This window comes from Triticum aestivum, chromosome 2D, assembly GCF_018294505.1.
Source record: "Triticum aestivum cultivar Chinese Spring chromosome 2D, IWGSC CS RefSeq v2.1, whole genome shotgun sequence".
In the NCBI taxonomy this organism is placed as follows: Eukaryota; Viridiplantae; Streptophyta; class Magnoliopsida; order Poales; family Poaceae; genus Triticum; species Triticum aestivum.
In genome coordinates this window covers 83492801-83514276 of record NC_057799.1, presented here as the reverse complement: position 1 = coordinate 83514276, position 21476 = coordinate 83492801, and the positions used below count along the sequence as shown (strand labels likewise).

Genomic DNA, 21476 nt, shown 5'->3' with positions numbered 1-21476 from the left:
GGTGGGCCCTTCCTCCCCTATTCTCCAATAACAATCCCTCACCTGACTGATTACGCTAAACATGTAATAATTTTATAGGTGTACCATTACTCTCATAATTTTATATGACCAGCCTGCTGATTTTCCACTTCGCACTACCAGACACGTTAATTTGTGCGTGCATGCAGGGAGAAGGTGACAATCCCAAGCCAGAAAGGCTTCATTTTGCTCCAAGGTGACGGGTCGTTCAATACCGACATCAACTTCGACGGGCACGGCTACGGCACCGACGCGCCCGGCATCGCCGCGATCACAGGCCGGCACCGCCGCAACCTCACGGACATCTCGCCGACGTACACCAGCGCCACCTTCACAGTCCATGCCGACAACTTCGTCGCCCGCAACATCGCCTTCAAGGTAACTACGTACGTGCAGTCCCCAAAGTACTTGCCAGTGACACACACGTACGCAACGCACGCGAGTACACATGGACGAAAATTCTCTAACGCGAGAATGCTCTGTCACGCAACGCAGAACACGTTCAGCGGCGGGCACCCGGCGGTGGCGGTGCTGATCGACGGCGACAAGGGCGCGTTCTACGACTGCGCCTTCCACGGGCTCCAGGACACGCTCTGCGACCTCATGGGCCGGAACTACTTCCGCCGCTGCCTCGTGGAGGGCGGCGTCGACTTCATCTTCGGCTACGGCCAGTCCATCTACGAGGACTGCACCCTCATGTCCAACATGCCGGCGTGGTCCCAGCACCCCGGGTGGGTGACGGCGCACGGCAGGGCCGGCGGCAGGAACGCGGCGCTCGTGTTCAAGGGCGGCATGATCACCGGCTCCGGCCGGCAGTACCTCGGCCGCGCGTGGAACGAGCAGGCCACCGTGGTGTTCTACCAGGTGAACATGGCCGGCATCGTCGTCCCGCAGGGGTGGGACAAGTGGACGCCCGGCCAAGATGTGTGAGTTACGTCAGCTCCTGGTTTCACGGTGCTGTTTTTGGCTGACGTTTGTATGCTTACGCATGGTTGTTTCTTTGGCAGGTCACAGGTGACGTTTGCGGAGGTCGGATGCAGTGGCCCGGGTTCCGGCACGTCCGGAAGAGTGCCGTGGGTGAAGCACATGAGCTATGCAGAGGTGCAGAGGTTCGTGGACATCAGGTTCATCCATGACGGTTGGCTATCCAACCAGCCCTAGTTGAGAGCACTTGTTGCCTGATAGCCAGAGACTAGTAGTAGCAAAACAAACCGAGTAGTATATTCAAGGTATATGATCCGATGTAATGGGGAAGAAGGGCTTAGGACTGAGCAACAAGATAGAAGAGACACACAAAATTAAGAGTTTCAAAGAATTTTACAGATTTCAGTCCTTATATAAAGGTGTATGTATGGGCCCCTTTGATGTAGTACAAGAAGTGCAATGGAGAATTGTAGAGGATTATGACAAGCATATATCGCGAATAAAAATGATCTAATAAACTAATAGAAATGGAACCAACAGTTTTCTTTGCTCGAGAAAAAAAAACAAGTTCAACGATCTCCTCTGCCTGCCTGACTTTACCATCGACCCACCTGTTGTCACCGGCCTAACCGCCCTCCCTTGCCACCCATAGCCGGCGTTGCTGCTGCTGCGCCGCCTTGCCATTCCGCCTTACTCAAGCCGCCACTTCTGCCGAGCCACTGCTAACATAGCCATCCCTTCCGCGCCGTATCGTCAACTCTCGAACTCACCTCCGCGGGGCACTGTAAGGCCAGCCGTGTCGTTCCCGCCTGGCATCGGTCGGCAATGTTTCGGCCGTCCGCATCGCCCCCCTCTTTTGATCAGCGGTTTTCACCAGCCAAAAATTGACCGAAACACACAAAAATTCAGGCAACTAAAGAATAGCAATTGCGATTAAAAATCCGCGTAGCAACTTATCTTCGTTATATTACATATTTCTTTGTGTTAAATCGACTTCCCCATCTACCGTCGAGTGATTGCGAAAATAGTCAAATAGCAAGGCCATAACTGTAAATCCTTCTTTTGCATGTACTCCCTCTGGTTCTTTTTTTTTCATATAAGTTTTGTCCGAAGTTAAAGTGTCTCTATTCTGCCGAAACTTATAGAAATTAGTATCAACATTCACAATATCAAATCAATATTATTAGATCTATCATGAAATGTAGTTTCATAATATATAGGGAAATGATGGTCAAAGGGCCACGTAAAATAAGCAAGTCACGCAAAGAGCTGCTGCCCCTTGCAACGAACAATAGAGAGAAGACTGATCGAATGTTCCGAAGGGAAAAAGAAGAGGACAAGACCAGTAGAACTCTCACGCCACGTGCATGAATCACCTACAACTCATCACCCACATTTCTACTCCAATCCAGCAGACATGCCAAGAAAAACCCCACGCACGCATCCAACTTCCCCAACAGCAACCAACCTACACACCTATAAGAACGTGCGTGCCGAGCGAACCAGCAACCACACCCAGACCGTTCCAAGAACTGGAGTTGAGCTACATCGATCGATCTGCATCGACGGTCGAGCCTCTGGCGTGCCGGCCATGGCAGCCGGCTTGGCGTTTCGCGTGGCGGTGCTCGCCGCCGTCCTGCTGGTCCCTTTCCTCGGCCCGCCGGCCGTGAAGGCGCAGCTCGGGCAGGTGAGGAAGTACTGCGGCAGCCAGTTCGCCCTCGCCAGCCAGGCCTGCGCCATCCTCCCGCCCACCAGCCCGGAGCACCGCCATCGCGACGACGATGATGAGGACGAGGATGATGATGACGAGGACGAGGACGAGGATGAGGACGACGACGAGGACGACAAGGGAGGCGGCGGCGGTGGAGGCGGAGGCGGAGGCGGGGGCGGGGGCGGTGATGATAGTGGTGGTGGCGGCGGCGGCGGTGGCAACGCGACATCGCTGATCACGGTCGACCCTGATGTGCTCCACGTGGCTGTAGCCCGCAACGGCACTGTCCGTGCCGGCCACCGTCGCACTAGGCGGACTCGTCGCAGGCGCCGCCACCACCACCGCCGCCGCCGCCGCCGCCGCGGACGCCACGTGGGCGAGGGGGAGGACGAAGGCGAGGGCGGCGAGGGCGAGGACGAGGATGAGGACGAGGACCAGGACGACGAGCAGGACGACGATGACGAGGACGACGACGAGGACGACGACGACGACGACGACGACGATGACGACGATGAGGAGGACGAGCACCGCGCGTACCGGGACTGCTGCCGGTGGCTGAAGGAGGTGGAGCCCGGGTGCGTGTGCGAGTCGCTGCTCCACCTGCCCATGTTCCTCGTCAAGCCGCAGCACAAGTACACCCTCCGGGTCGGCAAGACCTGCGAGGTCACCTACCGCTGCGGCGGCGGCCGCGCCATGTAGCAACCCCGCACGCACAGACGAGGAGGAGCCAAGTCACAGACTGGTTGGTTATCTACAGCTACGTACGTACACCGATCCTACTTCAGAATCCTTACTGGTAAGTGCGGCATAGAAAGTAATCAAGGATGCCGCCTCGTATGATCCTTTGCCGTGTTACCACGGGTTTGCCATCGGCGTTTTACTGCGTATATACCACGGCCTCGTTTGGGCTAAGCAGGTGGTGTATACGCTTAGCAGTTTTATGTGACAGCACTATGTGTGTACCTATAGATATGGTGTGTGTGTGTGTGAGAGTGTTGTACTTGTACTCGAGCACCCGATATGTTTGGAGACCATGCATGCAAAGCTCGGGTACTCTATATAGGTTGCCGTATAGCAAAGTAGAAATAAGAAAAATGTAACTGTAACTGTAACTGTAATCGTGCTACTCTGTCTAATTTTAGGCTGTCTGCAAGATATGCAATACAAATGTCATTCGTACGTATTCAAATTGTTCTGTTGATGATCTTAATTCAAGTGGAGGCCAGATGAAGAATTCATCCTGAAATTAGGCTAGCTAGCATTTTTTCGAAGTGCCAGGTAGTAGCAGATTTATTTTCTTCTCGGGAGCTGATCTTTATCTCTCGCTCGAAGAGCATGTCAACTTGGGTATTCAGAGCCCTTTAAAAAAAAGAATAGTTGGGTATTTAAGGATCCGGTTTTCCAAGCTCTGTTTGGTTTTCCAAGTCCAAAACATAAATTACTGTAAGCGCAGCCCTCAAATTATTAGCAAAACAGAATCCTGAAAATTCTTCTTAAAACTAATTGCTAGTACTCCATTCCAAAGAACTGCTAAAATGATATTCCACAAAGGGCATCTTCAACGCGGGCTCTCAAACCGCTCGTATCTGTCTGAACTGAGCGGTCTAGACGCATTTTGCCATCTAACACGGCATCCCATCAGTCTGTGGACGTTTTACCAATAACAAAGAAACCAAAGCTGGTTCATGAACTTCGAAAAAAGTAATTAAAAAAAGTTCATCAATTTTGACAAAAAGTTCACGCACTTCGAAAAATGTTCACCACTTCTGAAATTTTTTCATGGATTTTGAAAAATGTTCTTGCATTTAGAAAAAACTAAAAATAAAAATAAATCAGGAAAATAAAAAGGAAAGAAAAAAAGTTGAAAACCCAGGTGGAAAACACACAATAAAAATAATATGGGCCAGCCTGCTACTAGACCTAGAGTACAGGGGGTGTGCACCCATGTACGAAATCGCGTTTAAGCCGCGCCTAAGGCACCGAATAGGTTCTGTCGCTCTTTCCTGCACGCGTGTTCTGTGCATATGCTGGCTCCACGGACACACAAGGCCCATATCAGCATATGTATGGGTACAATATAGTCGAACTCACTAATTAAGAAGTACTCGTTGCAAAGAACACTCCACCTTCCCAGGTCATGACAAGTAGCGCACATGCAGCGCGCCACTTGTCGCAACCTGGGAGTTTTCCCTTTTTTCGTACATCTGTTTATTCAAAACGTTTTATCTCTTAAACCGTGCGTCCAAATCTCAAACCGTTTTCACCATTGGATTCCTCGCGTCGAGATCTTCAAAACTAGATCCAATGTTGACAGGTTTTGACGAACTTCTTTTTCATGAAAAACACCGGACGAAAAAACTAAATCGGGAGCATGGTTTTTTCCCTTTCTGAAAGAGGCATGCTCGTGCCTCTCGCCGAATCACAACCGTGCCTCTCGTGGAAGCAAAACCGTGACTCTCGTGGAAGAAAAAAAAACAGAAAACGCGTTTTTCCCTTTCCGAAAGAGGCATGCCCGTGACTCTCGCAAAAGCACAACCGTGCCTCTGGCGAAAGCAAAACTGTGACTCTCGCGAAAGAAAAAAAACGCGTATTTTTTTCGCTTTCCGAGAGGTACGGCCGTGACTCTCGCGAAAGCACAACCGTGCCTCTCGCGGAAGCAAAAATGTGACTCTCGTGAAAGAAAAAAAAACAGAAAACACGTTTTGTTTTTCCCTTTCCGAGAGGCACGTCCGTGACTCTCACGAAAGCACAACCGTGCCTCTCGCGAAAGTAAAACCGTGACTCTCGCGAAAGGAACAAAACAAGAAACGCGTTTTTTTTGTTTCTCAAAGTTCACCACTTCTAAAGAAATTCATGGATTTTGGAAAATGTTCTTGCATTTAGAAAAATAAATGTAAAAATAAAAATGAATCAGGAAAAATAAAAAGGAAAGAAAAAAGTTGAAAACCCAGGTGGAAAACACACATATAAAACAGAAAGAATATGGGCCAGCCTGCTACTAGACCTAGAGTACAGGGGGTGTGCACCCATGTACGAAATCGCCTTTAAGCAGCGCCTAAGGCACCGAATAGGTTTTGTCGCTCTTTCCTGCATGCGTGTTCTGTGCATATGCTGGCTCCACGGACACACAAGGCCCATATCAGCATATCTATGGGTACAACATAGTCAAGGAAAAAAAAAAGCCCTTTAAGCTAGCCCGCCAAGTATATACGGAAGTTCAAACATGCTAGCCCAATATCTCGCGGGAGAACTAATTGGAGAGTATCCCGGGGGACTTTTTCTAGTGTAGGAATACCTTAGCGCGCCATGTGGCGTGTCCCAGCGCCGCCACGTATCGTGCACCGTATGCTAGGCATCACTTTGTTTTTTCAAAAAGTGAAGCACAGGTGCACAGTTGTGCTTCTGCATGGAGCACAATTGTGCTTCTTGCGTGAAAGGACAACTTGTGCTTACCAAAAGTGAAGCACATTTAATACAATTGATTGAAGAAGGGCTAGTATAGTTTTGCAGCACAGACTACGTCAAAAAACAGAAGTTCCCCAAACCTATCAATAAGGATCTAGTTTTGAAGATCTTGACGTGAGGAATGCAACGGTGGAAATGGTTCGTGAGATAAATCATTTTTAAAAATTCAATGTACGAAAAAACACAAAAAAGAATCACCCACCTCTCCTGCGCATGGAAGACATCCCATCAAAATTCTCTAGTTGCAAGAGGTGGCACACATGCGACACCACTTGTTACCACCTGAGAAGGTGTGAGTGATCTTTGCAATGGATGCCCCTTAATTAGTGATTTCAAAATGCTTATTGGGAATTGTAACTCGCAATCTCCTGCAGTTGCATCACGGATGGCCCGGCCCAATAGCAGTCGATTTTTCATCGATCCTTTGAAACATTCTTATGGGTTTCTATAGGTTTCAGTGGAACCAAGTTTGTCTAGTTTGTGGTGTTTCCAGCGGTTCTTTATTACATTATTGTTTTTTATTTCTCTATCTTTTTTTTCATCCCATTTTAGTTTTTCTTCGGTTTTTGTTTCTCTCCTTAGTATTTATTTTTCCTTCTTATGTTTCTCTTTATTCCTATTATATTTTTATTTTTATCAATTTAAGTTCATTATTTTTATTTTATAATTGTAATTTTTCTTCATTGTGTACTAAAAAATATTGATCATGTTTTTTTGCCTTATATTAGAAAATGTTCATGGTGTATTTAAATGTTCCTGATATAAATGTTGATTGCATATTCAACACTTTTTATGGTTTATTAAAAAATCGTCGTATATTAAAAAATATCTTGTATTAGCATATGTTCATCATGTATTAAAAATTGTTTTTGTTCATGTTGTTTTACATTTTATAGAAAATGTAGATAAATACCTTGCTTCTCTAGTTTTTAGCAGATAGGTATGCTTCTGTAAACATATCAAACTTATGTTGTTTTTGTCGCACTGCAACTTATATTAAAGGAACCAACAATATTAGATTTTTATAAAAAAAAGTCTCAAAGTTCTTTTTTGTTATCTGTTAGTAGCATATCCATATATTTGTATACTAAAAATACACTATTATAAATGTATCTATGTTTTAAATGATGTGTATTGTGCAATGAATGGGGTAAAAAGGACTAAAAACTGCTTAGATGAGATTAAAAAAATAGTTAACACTTACAACACACTAACGTTGAGAGGGGCAACTTTGCTAGTTTAACTAAAAAAAAGGAACCAGTGAGGTTCAAACAAAAAAAGGAACCAGTGACACACTAGAATTAGGGACCATAAGTGGTGATGTTGTTCCACTCACGGTTGAGTACCACTGACAGGCCAAAAGTGTATCCCATCAGTACTTTCGATATCACTAGTGAGTAGTGACATTTAGGTAGCAGCGTTCATCGATAGTTTGGCCCACCAACCTCTGTGAGGAACCCTTTCCTCTATCTCCCTTTGTATAAAAAACCATAGCCTTTCAGGAAATCTAACTAACACACTCCCCCTCCCGGTAGGGCCTCTCTTTTCTCCCAATCTCTCATTTATTATCCATCCCTCCCAGCAACTACTGATCCCTGTCGTAGACAAACATGATCATTGATGACATAAAGGTGAAGCAAAAAGAGTTTCTAGGAGCTCAGGTTCATCAGAGAGTAGTGGCCACAATTTTGAGGCACACAGTCTTGCAAAAGATGTTGTACTTTAGATTACGGATGCCACGTGTTGCTTATGTCGAAACCAGAATTTTTGTTTATCCCCGACTTTGTTCTATAGAATAAAGCTTTGAACCACTAAAAGAAGAAACTCTTGATCCCTTCCACCCTCTCTCTCTCCCCTAGTGTTGCTAGTGACCTTCTTTTCCACCCATTCGGGTCCAATGACCAAGTGAGGATGGAGGGGACCACGTGGATAATGCTCATGCAATGGAGCATCTTGCATAGCCGCATAGTGGCATACATGTAGGCTGCCTGATGTCCTACAAGTGCACATGATTAGTTGTATTTAGTATATGAGTAAGAGTGTCAAATCCACAAGGAGCTAATGAATTGAACGTTTGCTTCTTGTAGAGTTTTGTCTACTGTGCGTGTTAAATGTATCTTGAACCCAAATAGACATGGTGGAGTAATGACGTGACCGATGATGTAACCAACATGTAACTAACAATAAAAATAGTAAATAGCTAAACAGAAGTGCACAATATTGCTTTCAGGAGGACATTAGTAAGGCAAGTGTTTTCGGGGTGAATAGTATCCCCTCTAATTAAATAAGATAGTAAATGAGATTTATTCTACATTATACATATTTATACAGGAGAATGGAGCCATATCGATATATGCTCTAATGTATTAGAAATATATCACTCACAACCACTACCATCTTGATAAATAGTTTTTCGGCATACGATGATAACTAGAGTCTCCCCTTAGATGTCCCATAAATCGAATGGGTCTTCGTGGCTCTTGCGTCAAGGTGATATAAAGGTGAAAGGTAGTTTTGTCACCGTGGTGCCTCAGACCCAATATACCAATGATATTGACATCCTTTGTGTCCTGGAAAGTCAAAATGCTATGCATCCTATGCTCCACACTATCACAAAGAACATCGCTATGATCACAGAAAATTCTCTTGAATCGCTAACAATATTACAACCTACATAGGTTGAGGTTCTTCATCTTCATAAATTTTGTGCATGTAAGATCGGGTATTCTCCAAGCCTTATTAAAAGTTTACCTGCCATTAATCTCCCTAAAGATATTAATTGCACAAAAATGGTCATCCCAGCACATAAATAATGCTTGAAGCAATTCGCCATCTTTACATTTATGGGTAGTCTACTGGTATAAAAACTGTAGGGTAACCAGCAGAAAACAAAAATTCCCGACCTATGCACCAGCCCAGGACCACTATGGAGACTGCATACAAGGTCGGATCTTTTTCGTTACCGACTCGTAGCGCAGCGGGAAGTAGAGTCGATGACGATCGGCGGTGCACATCCCCATAGCTAGGATTTACAACCTCCCAACCGCGAGGATGTATACCCTCATCTGCCCCTCGGACAGCCCTCCGGGAGGTGGTCGGACAGTCCCCCGGACGATGTCGCGGACAGCCCTTCGGGAGGACCTTCGAAACTCGGACGGTCACTCGGACAACCCTTCGGGAGGACCTTTGAAACTGGGACGGTCACACGGACAGCCCTTCGGGAGGCACTCTCGAACTAAGACCGAAACTACGATCTCTCTACAGAGTTGCACACATACGGTGTCATCTATCCGGCAGGGCTTCGCCGTCCAGAACTAGTTCCTGCCGGAACCTAGACAACCTTTCGGCTCTACGAAACTATTTCGCGGGGAGGGAGAGAGAAGCCAGATCATTGCATGGCACTTGTATGTGAGAAAGAGTGAGTGTGGAGAGTGCGTCTCCACCTTTATTTATAGGAAAACCCAATGGGTAGGGGGCACATGAAAAACCCAAAATGCCCACACTTTATGTCACACATAAAGGGCATAAAGGGCATAAAGGGATGACAAGTGGAGCCCCATGGAGGAGCTGCACCCTCCAACGTCCCACCTTCATGGGGCCCCCCCAAAGGGGGTTCCTTGATCCCCAAGTCCTTCTAGAAGCCTTTTGGGAAAAGCCCCAAAAGGTGGCTTTCCATAAATATCCCAAAAAGCACTTTCACTATTCACGACGACATTTTTCAGCGTCCGTTCGACCTGAAAATATTTATGTGGTCTTAGAACATTTCCAGTATCCACTAAAATAATTTTCAACGCGTTCCAAAATAATTCCAGATTAGTGATTTTCATTTGCGAAAATATCGGTGTACAAAAGTAGGGGCCCATTTTGTACCCCTCTACTTGTGCACGGGCAGTCAGAGCCGCGCCCGCGACCACACTAAGTAGGGCAGAGGAAGGCATGAGACGGGAAAGGCAACGCCAAGACCAAGAAACACAAAGAACAGGAGGGCGAGGTGGACTTCCCCGGCGAGGCCCTTGCCAGGGTGGCCTCTGCGGCCCCGGTAAGAGCCATGCCGGGGCACTTGCCCAACGCCAGCAGGGCGTGCCACCCTTGAGCCCAAGGGTTCTGACATCGCCAACAACCACATTGGAACCAAGGCTCGGGAGGCACCTCTGTGGTGGCATGCAGATCTTCGTCAGGATCATAAACGCACAAGATCAGGTGAGGACCAGAAGCCAACGATCCTCGGCAAGATCCTTGCCGAGGAAATCCACGAGACCCCCGGCAAGATCCTTGCCCGGGACAACCGCGATGCCATGGCAAGACCCTTGCCGAGGCCCAGGCAAGGCCCTTGCCGAAGACACCTACAGGCCCGCAGCCAGGCCCGCGTCTGCCAAGACTCCACCGCCGTTCCAATGCAGCTGCCAGCCCAACCAGCTGGGCAGGCACCTGCGTGGCGACGTGCGGCTTCCAGGCCAACTCAGCAAACACCTGCGTGGTGGCATGCAGATCTTCGTGAAGAACCTACCACCACGCCATCTTAGCAGCCTGCCAGCCTACATGGCGCTGCATGCATCGTTGGCCTGGAAGCGTGTCAGAGAAAGGCGGGGCGGCGACGGATGGGACGGGCCTCGTTGCCATCCCCGATAAAGCAATGGGACACCTAAGGAGCGCATTTAATGCACCTTATCCCGTAATGACAGACTATAAGCTTGCGCACTGTACACCTTTCCACCTCCTGTGTGCCACTGTGGCAACCCCTTTTGACTATAAAAGGATGCCCGAGGCGTCCAGGAGGAGGATTCGGATCTTTTGGACTACGCACGCACTGTAGCTAGTTCGAGAGCTCAAGAACACTCAAATATACACCAAAGCAGGACTAGGGTTTTACGCATCCTCGCGGCCCGAACCTGGGTAAACGATCTTTGTGCTGGTTCCTAGACCTGCTCTTTGCACAACCCCGCGCCCGCCAACCGTAGAAGGGATCCCAGTGATTCCATAGGTGTCGTTTCCACTGACATCTTTGGCGCGCCAGGTAGGGGGCGCAGTTGTGGAAATCTGGTCTGGTTGGAGCAGCGACTTCATGGTGGTCGTCACTCCAAGGAAGAAGGTGACCAAATGGGCGGCGTCGCCTGCGGATGCGGTGAACGCCCGTGCAACGACAAAAAAGCTAAGTCATGCGAAATCTTGGTTATTTTCACTTATATAAGGCTGTTCTCCCCGAGAGATCTCGTTCTTTGTACGGGAAACCTGCATACGATGGGACCCTTCCGCTGTTGGCAACGCCCTTGTTTCTGTCTCGAGCCCGCTCGACAGTCATGCGACCACACTGGCGGCGACAAGGTGGCCTACCCGTTCCCAGCTGCACTCTTGTCCTGCCTCGAGTCCGCTCGACAGTTCAAGCGACCGCGCTGGCGGCGGCAAGATGGCTCGCCCGGCAGCAAGCGCCCTTCCGGCAGGGTGCTAAGGATCCGTCCTTAAAGAACCACGGCATGGGTTTACGCGCCGACAGCCTTATCTCAACAAGCGTAGGGTATGAACATACGAAGAAAGATCTAACGGGAAGATAGCATGCATTATATTAAAGTACTGCAGAGTTATATTACATCAATTGTCGATGCGGTTCTAACTAAAGAAAAAAATTGTCTTGGTCATGAACCTGTAGCGGCGATAAGAAACGGGGTGCCTAATCCCGGCGCTGGCCATCTACCCTCCGAACTCCATCGACACGACTGATGATGGGCTCAATACGCTCCTCGAGCACTGCGAGGTCCGCATCCTCCGGCAAGCTCTCCAGCGCGGCGTCGAAGTAGAGGTTGGGGTTCCAGTACGCCACCTTGGTGAGGACCTTGGTCATGACACCCCGGCAGAGCCTCCGGGCCTTATTGGCCAGAGAGGCCGCCCGGTTGGAGCGGAGCTGCTCCAGGGCTCCAATGACCCTCTCAAAGAACAGGGTCAGGTTGCAGTTGGGACTCAAGTTCGGCTCTGGGGCGTACCTCACATTCGACATCCCCATGGTAGCCAGCTCCGTGTTGGTCCTGTCAGCGACGGGGGCGAGGCGGCTGAGCCAGAGGTTCTCGCCCTTCACGTAATCCTCGTGGCTGGCGGTGTCGTTCTTCCGCAGCTGCTTCTCGTCCTCCCGGGCTTTGGTCAGGGTCTCCTCCCGGGTCTTGACCTCCGAAAGCGTCCCCTCAAGACCCTCCAGCTTGAGCTTCAGGTCTTTGATGGAGTCATTGGCCTTGGAGAGCTGCTCAGCCTTGCCGAGGACTGCGCCCTGCGCCTCCACCAGAGCATCGTTGAGCGTGTCCTTCTCCTTTGCCAACTGCAGGGCCTGATCCTTCAGCCCGGCCCGCTCCACCTCCATCTCTTTCACCTTGCCGGCATGGACCAGAGCTTGGGCATTGAGCGCCTCCTTGTGCCTCTGCTCCAGTTCCTGGGTCCGCTGCACGACAAGCTTCTCCACCTCCTCATCCTTGCCGCGGAGTGTTGCGGCGAGCTTCTCCTCACGAGCGGCAAGGTCCTCCTCCTGGGAGTTTAGCTCGGCCTGGTGCTGGTGCTGAGAGGCCTCGTCTCTGGCGGCCTGCTCCTTCGCCAGCTCCTGGGCCTTCTTGATGTCAGCCTGCTTCATGACAAGCTCCAGCTTGCACTCAGCCAGCACATCCTGGGCGACCTTCAGTTCCTTGTGGGCCTCGCGGAACCAAGCCTGCATCTCGGCGACGCGCTCCTTGAGGTCCGCCTCCACCTTGTCCACCACTGCCATCCTGGACTTGGCCTTGTCCAGGCGGGCACGGGGAAGTGCCTGGAGCTTCTAGAAGCTGGCGCCTATGGCCTGGAGGAGCCGCTCTTCCTGGGAACCGCCGCCACTAACGCTTGGTTCGTCAACAACCTCAAGCCCAGCGGCGGCGAGCACTTCGTCATCAAACACCTCCCCCTCGGTGGGCGCCCCGGTGCTCGCCGTCCCTGGGAGGTGGACGAACAGGTCGTCGCTCACCTTCAGATACCTGCCCGAGCCAGAGGCAGCGGAGGAGGAAGGTTGGTCGTCAACCGCCCCCTCCTCGGTAGCGGCCTTGCCGGCCTCCCCGGCAGGCCCCTTGCCGGCCTCCTCGGCAGCGGCCTTGCCGGTCTCCCCGACCGGCTCCTTGGCGGCGTCCTCAGCAGCACCCTTGGGCGGCGTGCTCGGCGGCGATCTTGTTGGCCTCGGCCTCAGCATCCTTGGCGACCTCCTCGATGACAGTATCGACGTCCTCCTGGTCCGCCGATGAAGCGCCTAGATGCCAAGGAGGAGGAGGAGGCAGAGCCGAACCAAAATTCGAAAGAAGAAGAACGAGCAGGGACAGAAGGCAAATAATTCACCCGTGCCAGGCTGGGAAGAAGTGGCCCCATCCCCACCAACATTCGGTGCCGGGATGGAGCCGTCGGCGCCCGAGTTCTCCTCCTCTTCCTCTTCCGTGTGCATGGGCTCGGTGCTTGGCGCCCTTGCCAGGGACGCCCCCCGGGGCGGCGTGGTTGATGGGGGCGGCGTGTTGGGGGTGGCCCTCAGTGGCTCCTCCTGCTGCCGTCCTCCTCCTGCAACCACGGCAAGGTCAGCGCCAAGAGATCATACCCCAACGCACGTCGATAGGGTGCGAGTGATGTATGCACGCTGGGGGCTGCGCCGGGTTCTGCTATCCGGGCTGCTCTCCACCACCAGCGGCGTGCCCGAGATACCCGCCCGGGGCTGGCCGCCCGCCGAGGCCCTGGCCCTCTTCGCCACCGTCTGGGCCAGTGGCTCGACATCCCTGCAAAAATAAAAACAAGTCTGATGACCCACAAGTATAGGGGATCTATCGTAGTCCTTTCGATAAGTAAGAGTGTCGAACCCAACGAGGAGCAGAAGGAAATGATAAGCGGTTTTCAGCAAGGTATTCTCTGCAAGCACTGAAATAATAGGTAACAGATAGTTTTGTGATAAGATAATTTGTAACGAGCAACAAGTAACAAAAGTAAATAAAGTGCAGCAAGGTGGCCCAATCCTTTTTGTAGCAAAGGACAAGCCTGGACAAACTCTTATATAGAGAAAAGCGCTCCCGAGGACACATGGGAATTATCGTCAAGCTAGTTTTCATCACGTTCATATGATTCGCGTTCGGTACTTTGATAATTTGATATGTGGGTGGACCGGTGCTTGGGTGCAATTCTTACTTGAACAAGCATCCCACTTATGATTAACCCCTATTGCAAGCATCCGCAACTACAAAAGAAGTATTAAGGTAAACCTAACCATAGCATAAAACATATGGATCCAAATCAGCCCCTTACGAAGCAACGCATAAACTAGGGTTTAAGCTTCTGTCACTCTAGCAACCCATCATCTACTTATTACTTCCCAATGCCTTCCTATAGGCCCAAATAATGGTGAAGTGTCATGTAGTCGACGTTCACATAACACCACTAGAGGAGAGACAACATACATCTCATCAAAATATCGAACGAATACCAAATTCACATGACTACTAATAGCAAGACTTCTCCCATGTCCTCAGGAACAAACGTAACTACTCACGAAGCATATTCATGTTCATAATCAGAGGAGTATTAATATGCATATAGGATCTGAACATATGATCTTCCACCAAATAAACCAACTAGCATCAACTACAAGGAGTAATCAACAATACTAGCAACCTACAGGTACCAATCCCAGACTTAGGGACAAGAATTGGATACAAGAGATGAACTAGGGTTTGAGAGGAGATGGTGCTGATGAAGATGTTGATGGAGATTGACCCTCTCCCGATGAGAGGAGCGTTGGTGATGACGATCTTCATCAAGATCATAAACGCACAAGACCAGGTGAGGACCAGAAGCCGACGATCCTCGGCAAGATCCTTGCCGGGGACAACAGCGATGCCACGACAAGACCCTTGCCGAGGCCCAGGCAAGGCCCTTGCCGAAGACACCTACAGGCCCGCAGCCAGGCCCGTGTCTGCCAAGACTCCACCGCCGTTCCCATGCAGCTGCCAGCCCAACCAGCTGGGCAGGCACCTGCATGGCGACGTGCGGCTTCCAGGCCAACTCAGCAAACACCTGCGTGGTGGCATGCAGATCTTCGTGAAGACCCTACCACCACGCCATCTCAGCAGCCTGCCAGCCTACATGGCACTGCATGCATCGTTGGCTTGGAAGCATGTCGGAGCAAGGCGGGGCGGCGACGGATGGGACGGGCCTCGTTGCCATCCCCGATAAAGCAACGGGACACCTAAGGAGCGCATTTAATGCACCTTATCCCGTAATGACAGACGATAAGCTTGCGCACTGTACACCTTTCCACCTCCTGTGTGCCACTGTGGCAAGCCCTTTTGACTATAAAAGGAGGCCCGAGGCGTCCAGGAGGAGGATTCGGATCTTTTGGACTACACACGCACTGTAGCTAGTTCGAGAGCTCAAGAACACTCAAATATACACCAAAGCAGGACTAGGGTTTTACGCATCCTCGCGGCCCGAACCTGGGTAAACGATCTTTGTGCTGGCTCCTAGACCTGCTCTTTGCACAACCCCGCGCCCGCCAACCGTAGAAGGGATCCCAGTGATTCCATAGGTGTCGTTTCCACTGACATCTTTGGCGCGCCAGGTAGGGGGCGCAGTTGTGGAAATCTGGTCTGGTTGGAGCAGCGGCTTCATGGTGGTCGTCACTCCAAGGAAGAAGGCGGCCAAACGGGCGGCGTCGCCTGCGGATGCGGTGAACGCCCGTGCAACGACAGAAAAGCTAAGTCACGCGAAATCTTGGTTATTTTCACTTATATAAGGCTGTTCTCCCCGAGAGATCTCGTTCTTTGTACGGGAAACCTGCATACGATGGGACCCTTCCGCTGTTGGCAACACCCTTGTTTCTTTCTCGAGCCCGCTCGACAGTTCATGCGACCACACTGGCGGCGACAAGGTGGCCTACTCGTTCCCAGCTGCGCTCTTGTCCTGGCTCGAGTCCGCTCGACAGTTCAAGCGACCGCGCTGGCGGCGGCAAGGTGGCTCGCCCGGCAGCAAGCGCCCTTCCGGCAGGGTGCTAAGGATCCGTCCTTAAAGCACCACGGCATGGGTTTACGCGCTGGCAGCCTTATCTCAACAAGCATAGGGTACGAATATACGAAGAAAGATCTAACGGGAAGATAACATGCATTATATTTAAGTACTGCAGAGTTATATTACATCAATTGTTGCTGCGGTTCTAACTAAAGATAAAAATTGTCTTGGTCATGAACCTGTAGCGGCGATAAGAAACGGGGTGCCTAATCCCGGCGCTGGCCATCTACCCTCCGAACTCCATCGACGCGACTGATGATGGGCTTAATACGCTCCTCGAGCACTGCGAGGTCCGCATCCTCCAGCAAGCTCTCCAGCGCGGCGTCGAAATCGAGGTTGGGGTTCCAGTACGCCACCTTGGTGAGGACCTTGGTCATGACACCCCGACAGAGCCTCCGGGCCTCATTGGCCAGAGAGGCCGCCCGGTTGGAGCGGAGCTGCTCCAGGCCTCCAATGACCCTCTCAAAGAACAGGGTCAGGTTGTAGTTGGGACTCAAGTTCAGCTCCGGGGCATACCGCACATTCGACATCCCCATGGTAGCCAGCTGCGTGGTGGTCCTGTCGGCGACGGCGGCGAGGCGGCTGAGCCAGAGGTTCTCGCCCTTCACGTAATCCTCGTGGCTGGTGGCGTCGTTCTTCCGCAGCTGCTTCTCGTCCTCCAGGGCTTTGGTCAGGGTCTCCTCCCGGGTCTTGACCTCCGAAAGCGTCCCCTCAAGACCCTCCAGCTTGAGCTTCAGGTCTTTGATGGAGTCGTTGGCCTTGGAGAGCTGCTCAGCCTTGCCGAGGACTGCGCCCTGCGCCTCCACCAGCGCAACGTTGAGCATGTCCTTCTCATTTGCCAACTTCAGGGCCTGATCCGTCAGCCCGTCCCGCTCCACCTCCAGCTCTTTCACCTTGCCGGCATGGACTATAGCTTGGGCATTGAGCGCCTCCTTGTGCCTCTGCTGCAGCTCCTGGGTCGCTGCACGACAAGCTTCTCCACCTCCTCATCCTTGCCGCGGAGTGTTGCGGCGAGCTTCTCCTCATGAGCGGCAAGGTCCTCCTCCTGGGAGTTTAGCTCGGCCTGGTGCTGGTGCCGAGCGGCCTCGTCTCTGGCGGCCTGCTCCTTCGCCAGCAGCCGGGCCTTCTTGATGTCGGACTGCTTCATGACAAGCTCCAACTTGCGCTCAGCCAGCACATCCTGGGCGGCCTTCAGTTCCTTGTGGGCCTCGCAGAACCAAGCCTTCGTCTCGGCGACGCGCTCCTTGAGGTCCGCCTCCACCTTGTCCACCACTGCCATCCTGGACTTGGCCTTGTCTAGGCGGGCACGGGGAAGTGCCTGGAGCTTATGGAAGCTGGCGCCTATGGCCTGGAGGAGCCGCTCTTCCTGGGAACTGCTGCCACCAGCGCTCGGTTCGTCAACAACCTCAAGCCCGGCGGCGGCGAGCACCTCGTCATCAAACACCTCCCCCTCGGTGGGCGCCCCGGTGCTCGCCGTCCCTGGGAGGTGGACGAATAGGTCGTCGCTCACCTTCAGATACCTGCCTGAGCCAGAGGCAGCGGAGGAGGAAGGTTGGTCGTCAACCGCCCCTCCTCGGCAGCGGCCTTGCCGGCCTCCTCGGCAGCGGCCTTGCCGGTCTCCCCGACCGGCTCCTTGGCGGCGTCCTCAGCAACACCCTTGGGCGGCCTCCTCGGCGGCGATCTTGTTGGCCTCGGCCTCAGCATCCCTGGCGACCTCCTCGATGACAGTATCGACGTCCTCCTGGTCCGCCGACGGAGCGCCTAGATGCCAAGGAGGAGGATGAGGCAGAGCCGAACCAAAATTCGAAAGAAGAAGAACGAGCAGGGACAGAAGGCAAATAACTCACCCGTGCCAGGCTGGGAAGAAGTGGCCCCATCCCCACCAACATTCGGTGCCGGGATGGAGCCGCCGGCGCCCGGGTTCTCCTCCTCCTCCTCCTCTTCCGTGCGCATGGGCTCGGTGCTTGGCACCCTTGCCGGGGACGCCCCCCGGGGCTGCGTGGTTGATGGGGGCGGAGTGTTGGGGGTGGCCCTCAGTGGCTCCTCCTGCTGCTATCCTCCTCCTGCAACCACGGCAAGGTCAGCCCAAGAGATCATACCCCAACGCACGTCGACAGGAAGCGAGTGATGAATGCATGCTCAGGGCTGCGTCGGGTTCTGCTATCCGGGCTGCTCTCCACCACCAGCGGCGTGCCCGAGATACCCGCCGGGGGCTGGCCGCCCGCCGAGGCCCTGGCCCTCTTCGCCACCGTCTGGGCCAGTGTCTTGACATCCCTGCAAAAATAAAAACAAGTCTGATGACCCACAAGTATAGGGGATCTATCGTAGTCCTTTCGATAAGTAAGAGTGTCGAACCCAACGAGGAGCAGAAGGAAATGATAAGCGGTTTTCAGCAAGGTATTCTCTGCAAGCACTGAAATAATAGGTAACAGATAGTTTTGTGATAAGATAATTTGTAACGAGCAACAAGTAACAAAAGTAAATAAATTGCAGCAAGGTGGCCCAATCCTTTTTGTAGCAAAGGACAAGCCTGGCCAAACTCTTATATAGAGAAAAACGCTCCCGAGGACACATGGGAATTATCGTCAAGCTAGTTTTCATCACGTTCATATGATTCGCGTTCGGTACTTTGATAATTTGATATGTGGGTGGACCGGTGCTTGGGTGCTGTTCTTACTTGAACAAGCATCCCACTTATGATTAACCCCTATTGCAAGCATCCGCAACTACAAAAGAAGTATTAAGGTAAACCTAACCATAGCATGAAACATATGGATCCAAATCAGCCCCTTACGAAGCAACGCATAAACTAGGGTTTAAGCTTCTGTCACTGTAGCAACCCATCATCTACTTATTACTTCCCAATGCCTTCCTCTAGGCCCAAATAATGGTGAAGTGTCATGTAGTCGACGTTCACATAACACCACTAGAGGAGAGACAACATACATCTCATCAAAATATCGAACGAATACCAAATTCACATGACTACTAATAGAAAGACTTCTCCCATGTCCTCAGGAACAAAGGTAACTACTCACAAAGCATATTCATGTTCATAATCAGAGGAGTATCAATATGGATATAGGATCTGAACATATGATCTTCCACCAAATAAACCAACTAGCATCAACTACAAGGAGTAATCAACACTACTAGCAACCTACAGGTACCAATCCCAGACTTAGGGACAAGAATTGGATACAAGAGATGAACTAGGGTTTGAGAGGAGATGGTGCTGATGAAGATGTTGATGGAGATTGACCCCCTCCCGATGGGAGGATCGTTGGTGATGACGATGGCGATGATTTCCCCCTCCCGGAGGGAAGTGTCCCCGGCAGAACAGCTCTGCCGGAGCCCTAGATTGGTTCCGCCTCGTGGCGACGGAGTCTCATCCCGAAAGCTTGCTTCTGATTTTTTTTCTCGGACGGAAGACTTTATATAGCAGAAGATGGGCACCCGAGGGCCAAGAGGGGGCCCACAAGGCAGGGGGGCGCGCCCAGGGGGGTAGGGCGCGCCCCCACCCTCGTGGCCAGGGTGTGGGCCCCCTCTGGTATTTCTTCCGCTCAGTATTTTTTATTATTTCCAAAAATAACTTTCGTTGAGTTTCAGGACTTTTGGAGTTGTGCAGAATAGGTCTCTAATATTTGCTCCTTTTCCAACCCAGAATTCCAGTTGCTGTCATTCTCCCTCCTTATGTAAACCTTGTAAAATAAGAGAGAATAGGCATAAGTATTGTGAATAATGTGTAATAACAACCCATAATGCAACAAATATCGATATAAAAGCATGATGCAAAATGGACGTATCAAAGTCAAGAAAAGCGGCCCGATCTAAGGAGACGGAGATGACAGAAGACAAGATACTTAGTCATCCTCCGCCTCCTCTTCCGCTGCCTTCCTCTTCCTCCTCGGGCTCAGAGACCCAAGGTCGAAGACGACTTCCGTGTCGACATCCACGGGAGGAGGGGAAGCGGGTGGAGTCCGAGGACGCTTGGACGAAGAAGAGGCAGTCGCCTTCCTCTTCGCCACCGCGACCTTCACCACCTTCTTCGCTGCCGCGGCCTCGTCAGGCGCATGGACTCTCCTTGGATCTCTTGCCGCTGCTCGATCCTGCCGGGCCGGACCGGCTCGCCAAGGGTGGCCCGCCGCAGGACGCGCCTTCTCTCCAAGGCCGGAGGGTCGTCAGCCTCGGCCTCCTCCTCGGTCGACTCGTCGACCACGTCTTCAATGAGAGGGGCCCCGGTGTCAGCGCTGCTGGCCTCCCCAGCAGACTCCGCCCACCCGGCAAGCTCCTTCTCCTCCGCGGCAGCCTCAGCCTCATCCTCCACGTGGCCGGCACTGCCAGCCTCCTTGGCGAGCTCTGCCTCCGCCGCCCTGGCGGCGATGTAGTCCAGCTCCACTTGGCCGGTGTCCTGGATGAGCAATGGCTCGGCATGGACGTACTTCTCCGATAGCTTGTCGAAGGACGCCTGCACCTGATCCGCCGCCGGCTCGGCCCAGTTTGGGTCAAGCCCGTGCGCGTTGAAGTCCGGCATCATGGCGATGATGTCGTTTCGGCGAGATTTGTTGCTTAGTGGGACCACTCCCGTCGGCAGCCCAAACAAGGGCCCCTTGACGACCTTGCCGGCCTTCGCGGCCTTGCCGGACCTCTCGGCCCTGCCGTCGTGGTACACGTCGAGCTGAAAAAGCATCTGGCAAATGTGGGCGTGCCTCATCACTGTGAAGTTGTGGTCCAAGCCAGGGCGAAGCCTCATGATGTCAACCGCATTCCTGAAAAGCCAGGCCGGCCTCCCCTTGTTATGTAGTGGAGCGATTCAGCGGCGGATGAAATCCGTCCCAATCATCTCAGGGGTGAGCCCGGCCATGGTGAGGCGGTGAATCCTGGTGGTGGCGACCGTGAGCTTCTCATCATTGGCGTCGACATTGCTCCAATCATCTCTGCGAACTAGCGGCGCCTGGCGAACCCGGCAAAATTCCTGCGGGTCCTCCTCCACAATCCAGCACCATCGGCCCTGCCACTCCTCCCACCTCTCCTTCTGGGCGCCCTCCGGATATGTCCCCTTTCCCTGGCTCCTTGGGATCCAGGCGACACAACCGGAAATCGCGCCTCCCTTTTGGATACGAGGATAGAAGTAGTGGCAGAAAAGTGCCGTGCTAGGATGCACTCTGGCAAAGCCCTCACAGAGATGGGTGAAAAGGGCCATGCACGCCTCGGCATTCTGAGTGAAATCCAGAAGATGGAAGCCTTAGGTGTGCATGATGTCATTGAAGAAATCAGAGAAGGGAGGGCAGAGCCCGCAGGAAAAGTAATCAATGAAGAAGGG

At 52.0% G+C, this 21476-nt stretch overlaps 2 protein-coding genes across 2 annotated transcripts in view; both read left to right on the top strand.

Moving 5' to 3' along the window:
* LOC123055677 (probable pectinesterase 66) overlaps positions 1-1431 on the top strand; it is a 10964-nt gene extending 9533 nt beyond the window's left edge. The window contains exons 3-4 of the mRNA XM_044479587.1: positions 168-944; positions 1026-1431. Coding sequence (XP_044335522.1) covers positions 168-944; positions 1026-1179 — 931 coding nt within the window. The 3' untranslated portion in view covers positions 1180-1431. The remainder of the gene's footprint in view (positions 1-167; positions 945-1025) is intronic.
* Positions 1432-2436: 1005 nt separating this feature from the next.
* LOC123051788 (transcription initiation factor TFIID subunit 11) lies at positions 2437-3836 on the top strand. Its single transcript, XM_044474765.1, has one exon. It carries the CDS (start codon positions 2534-2536, stop codon positions 3350-3352), a length of 819 nt encoding a protein of 272 aa, XP_044330700.1. The 5' UTR covers positions 2437-2533; the 3' UTR covers positions 3353-3836.
* The last annotated feature ends 17640 nt before the right edge of the window (positions 3837-21476 follow it).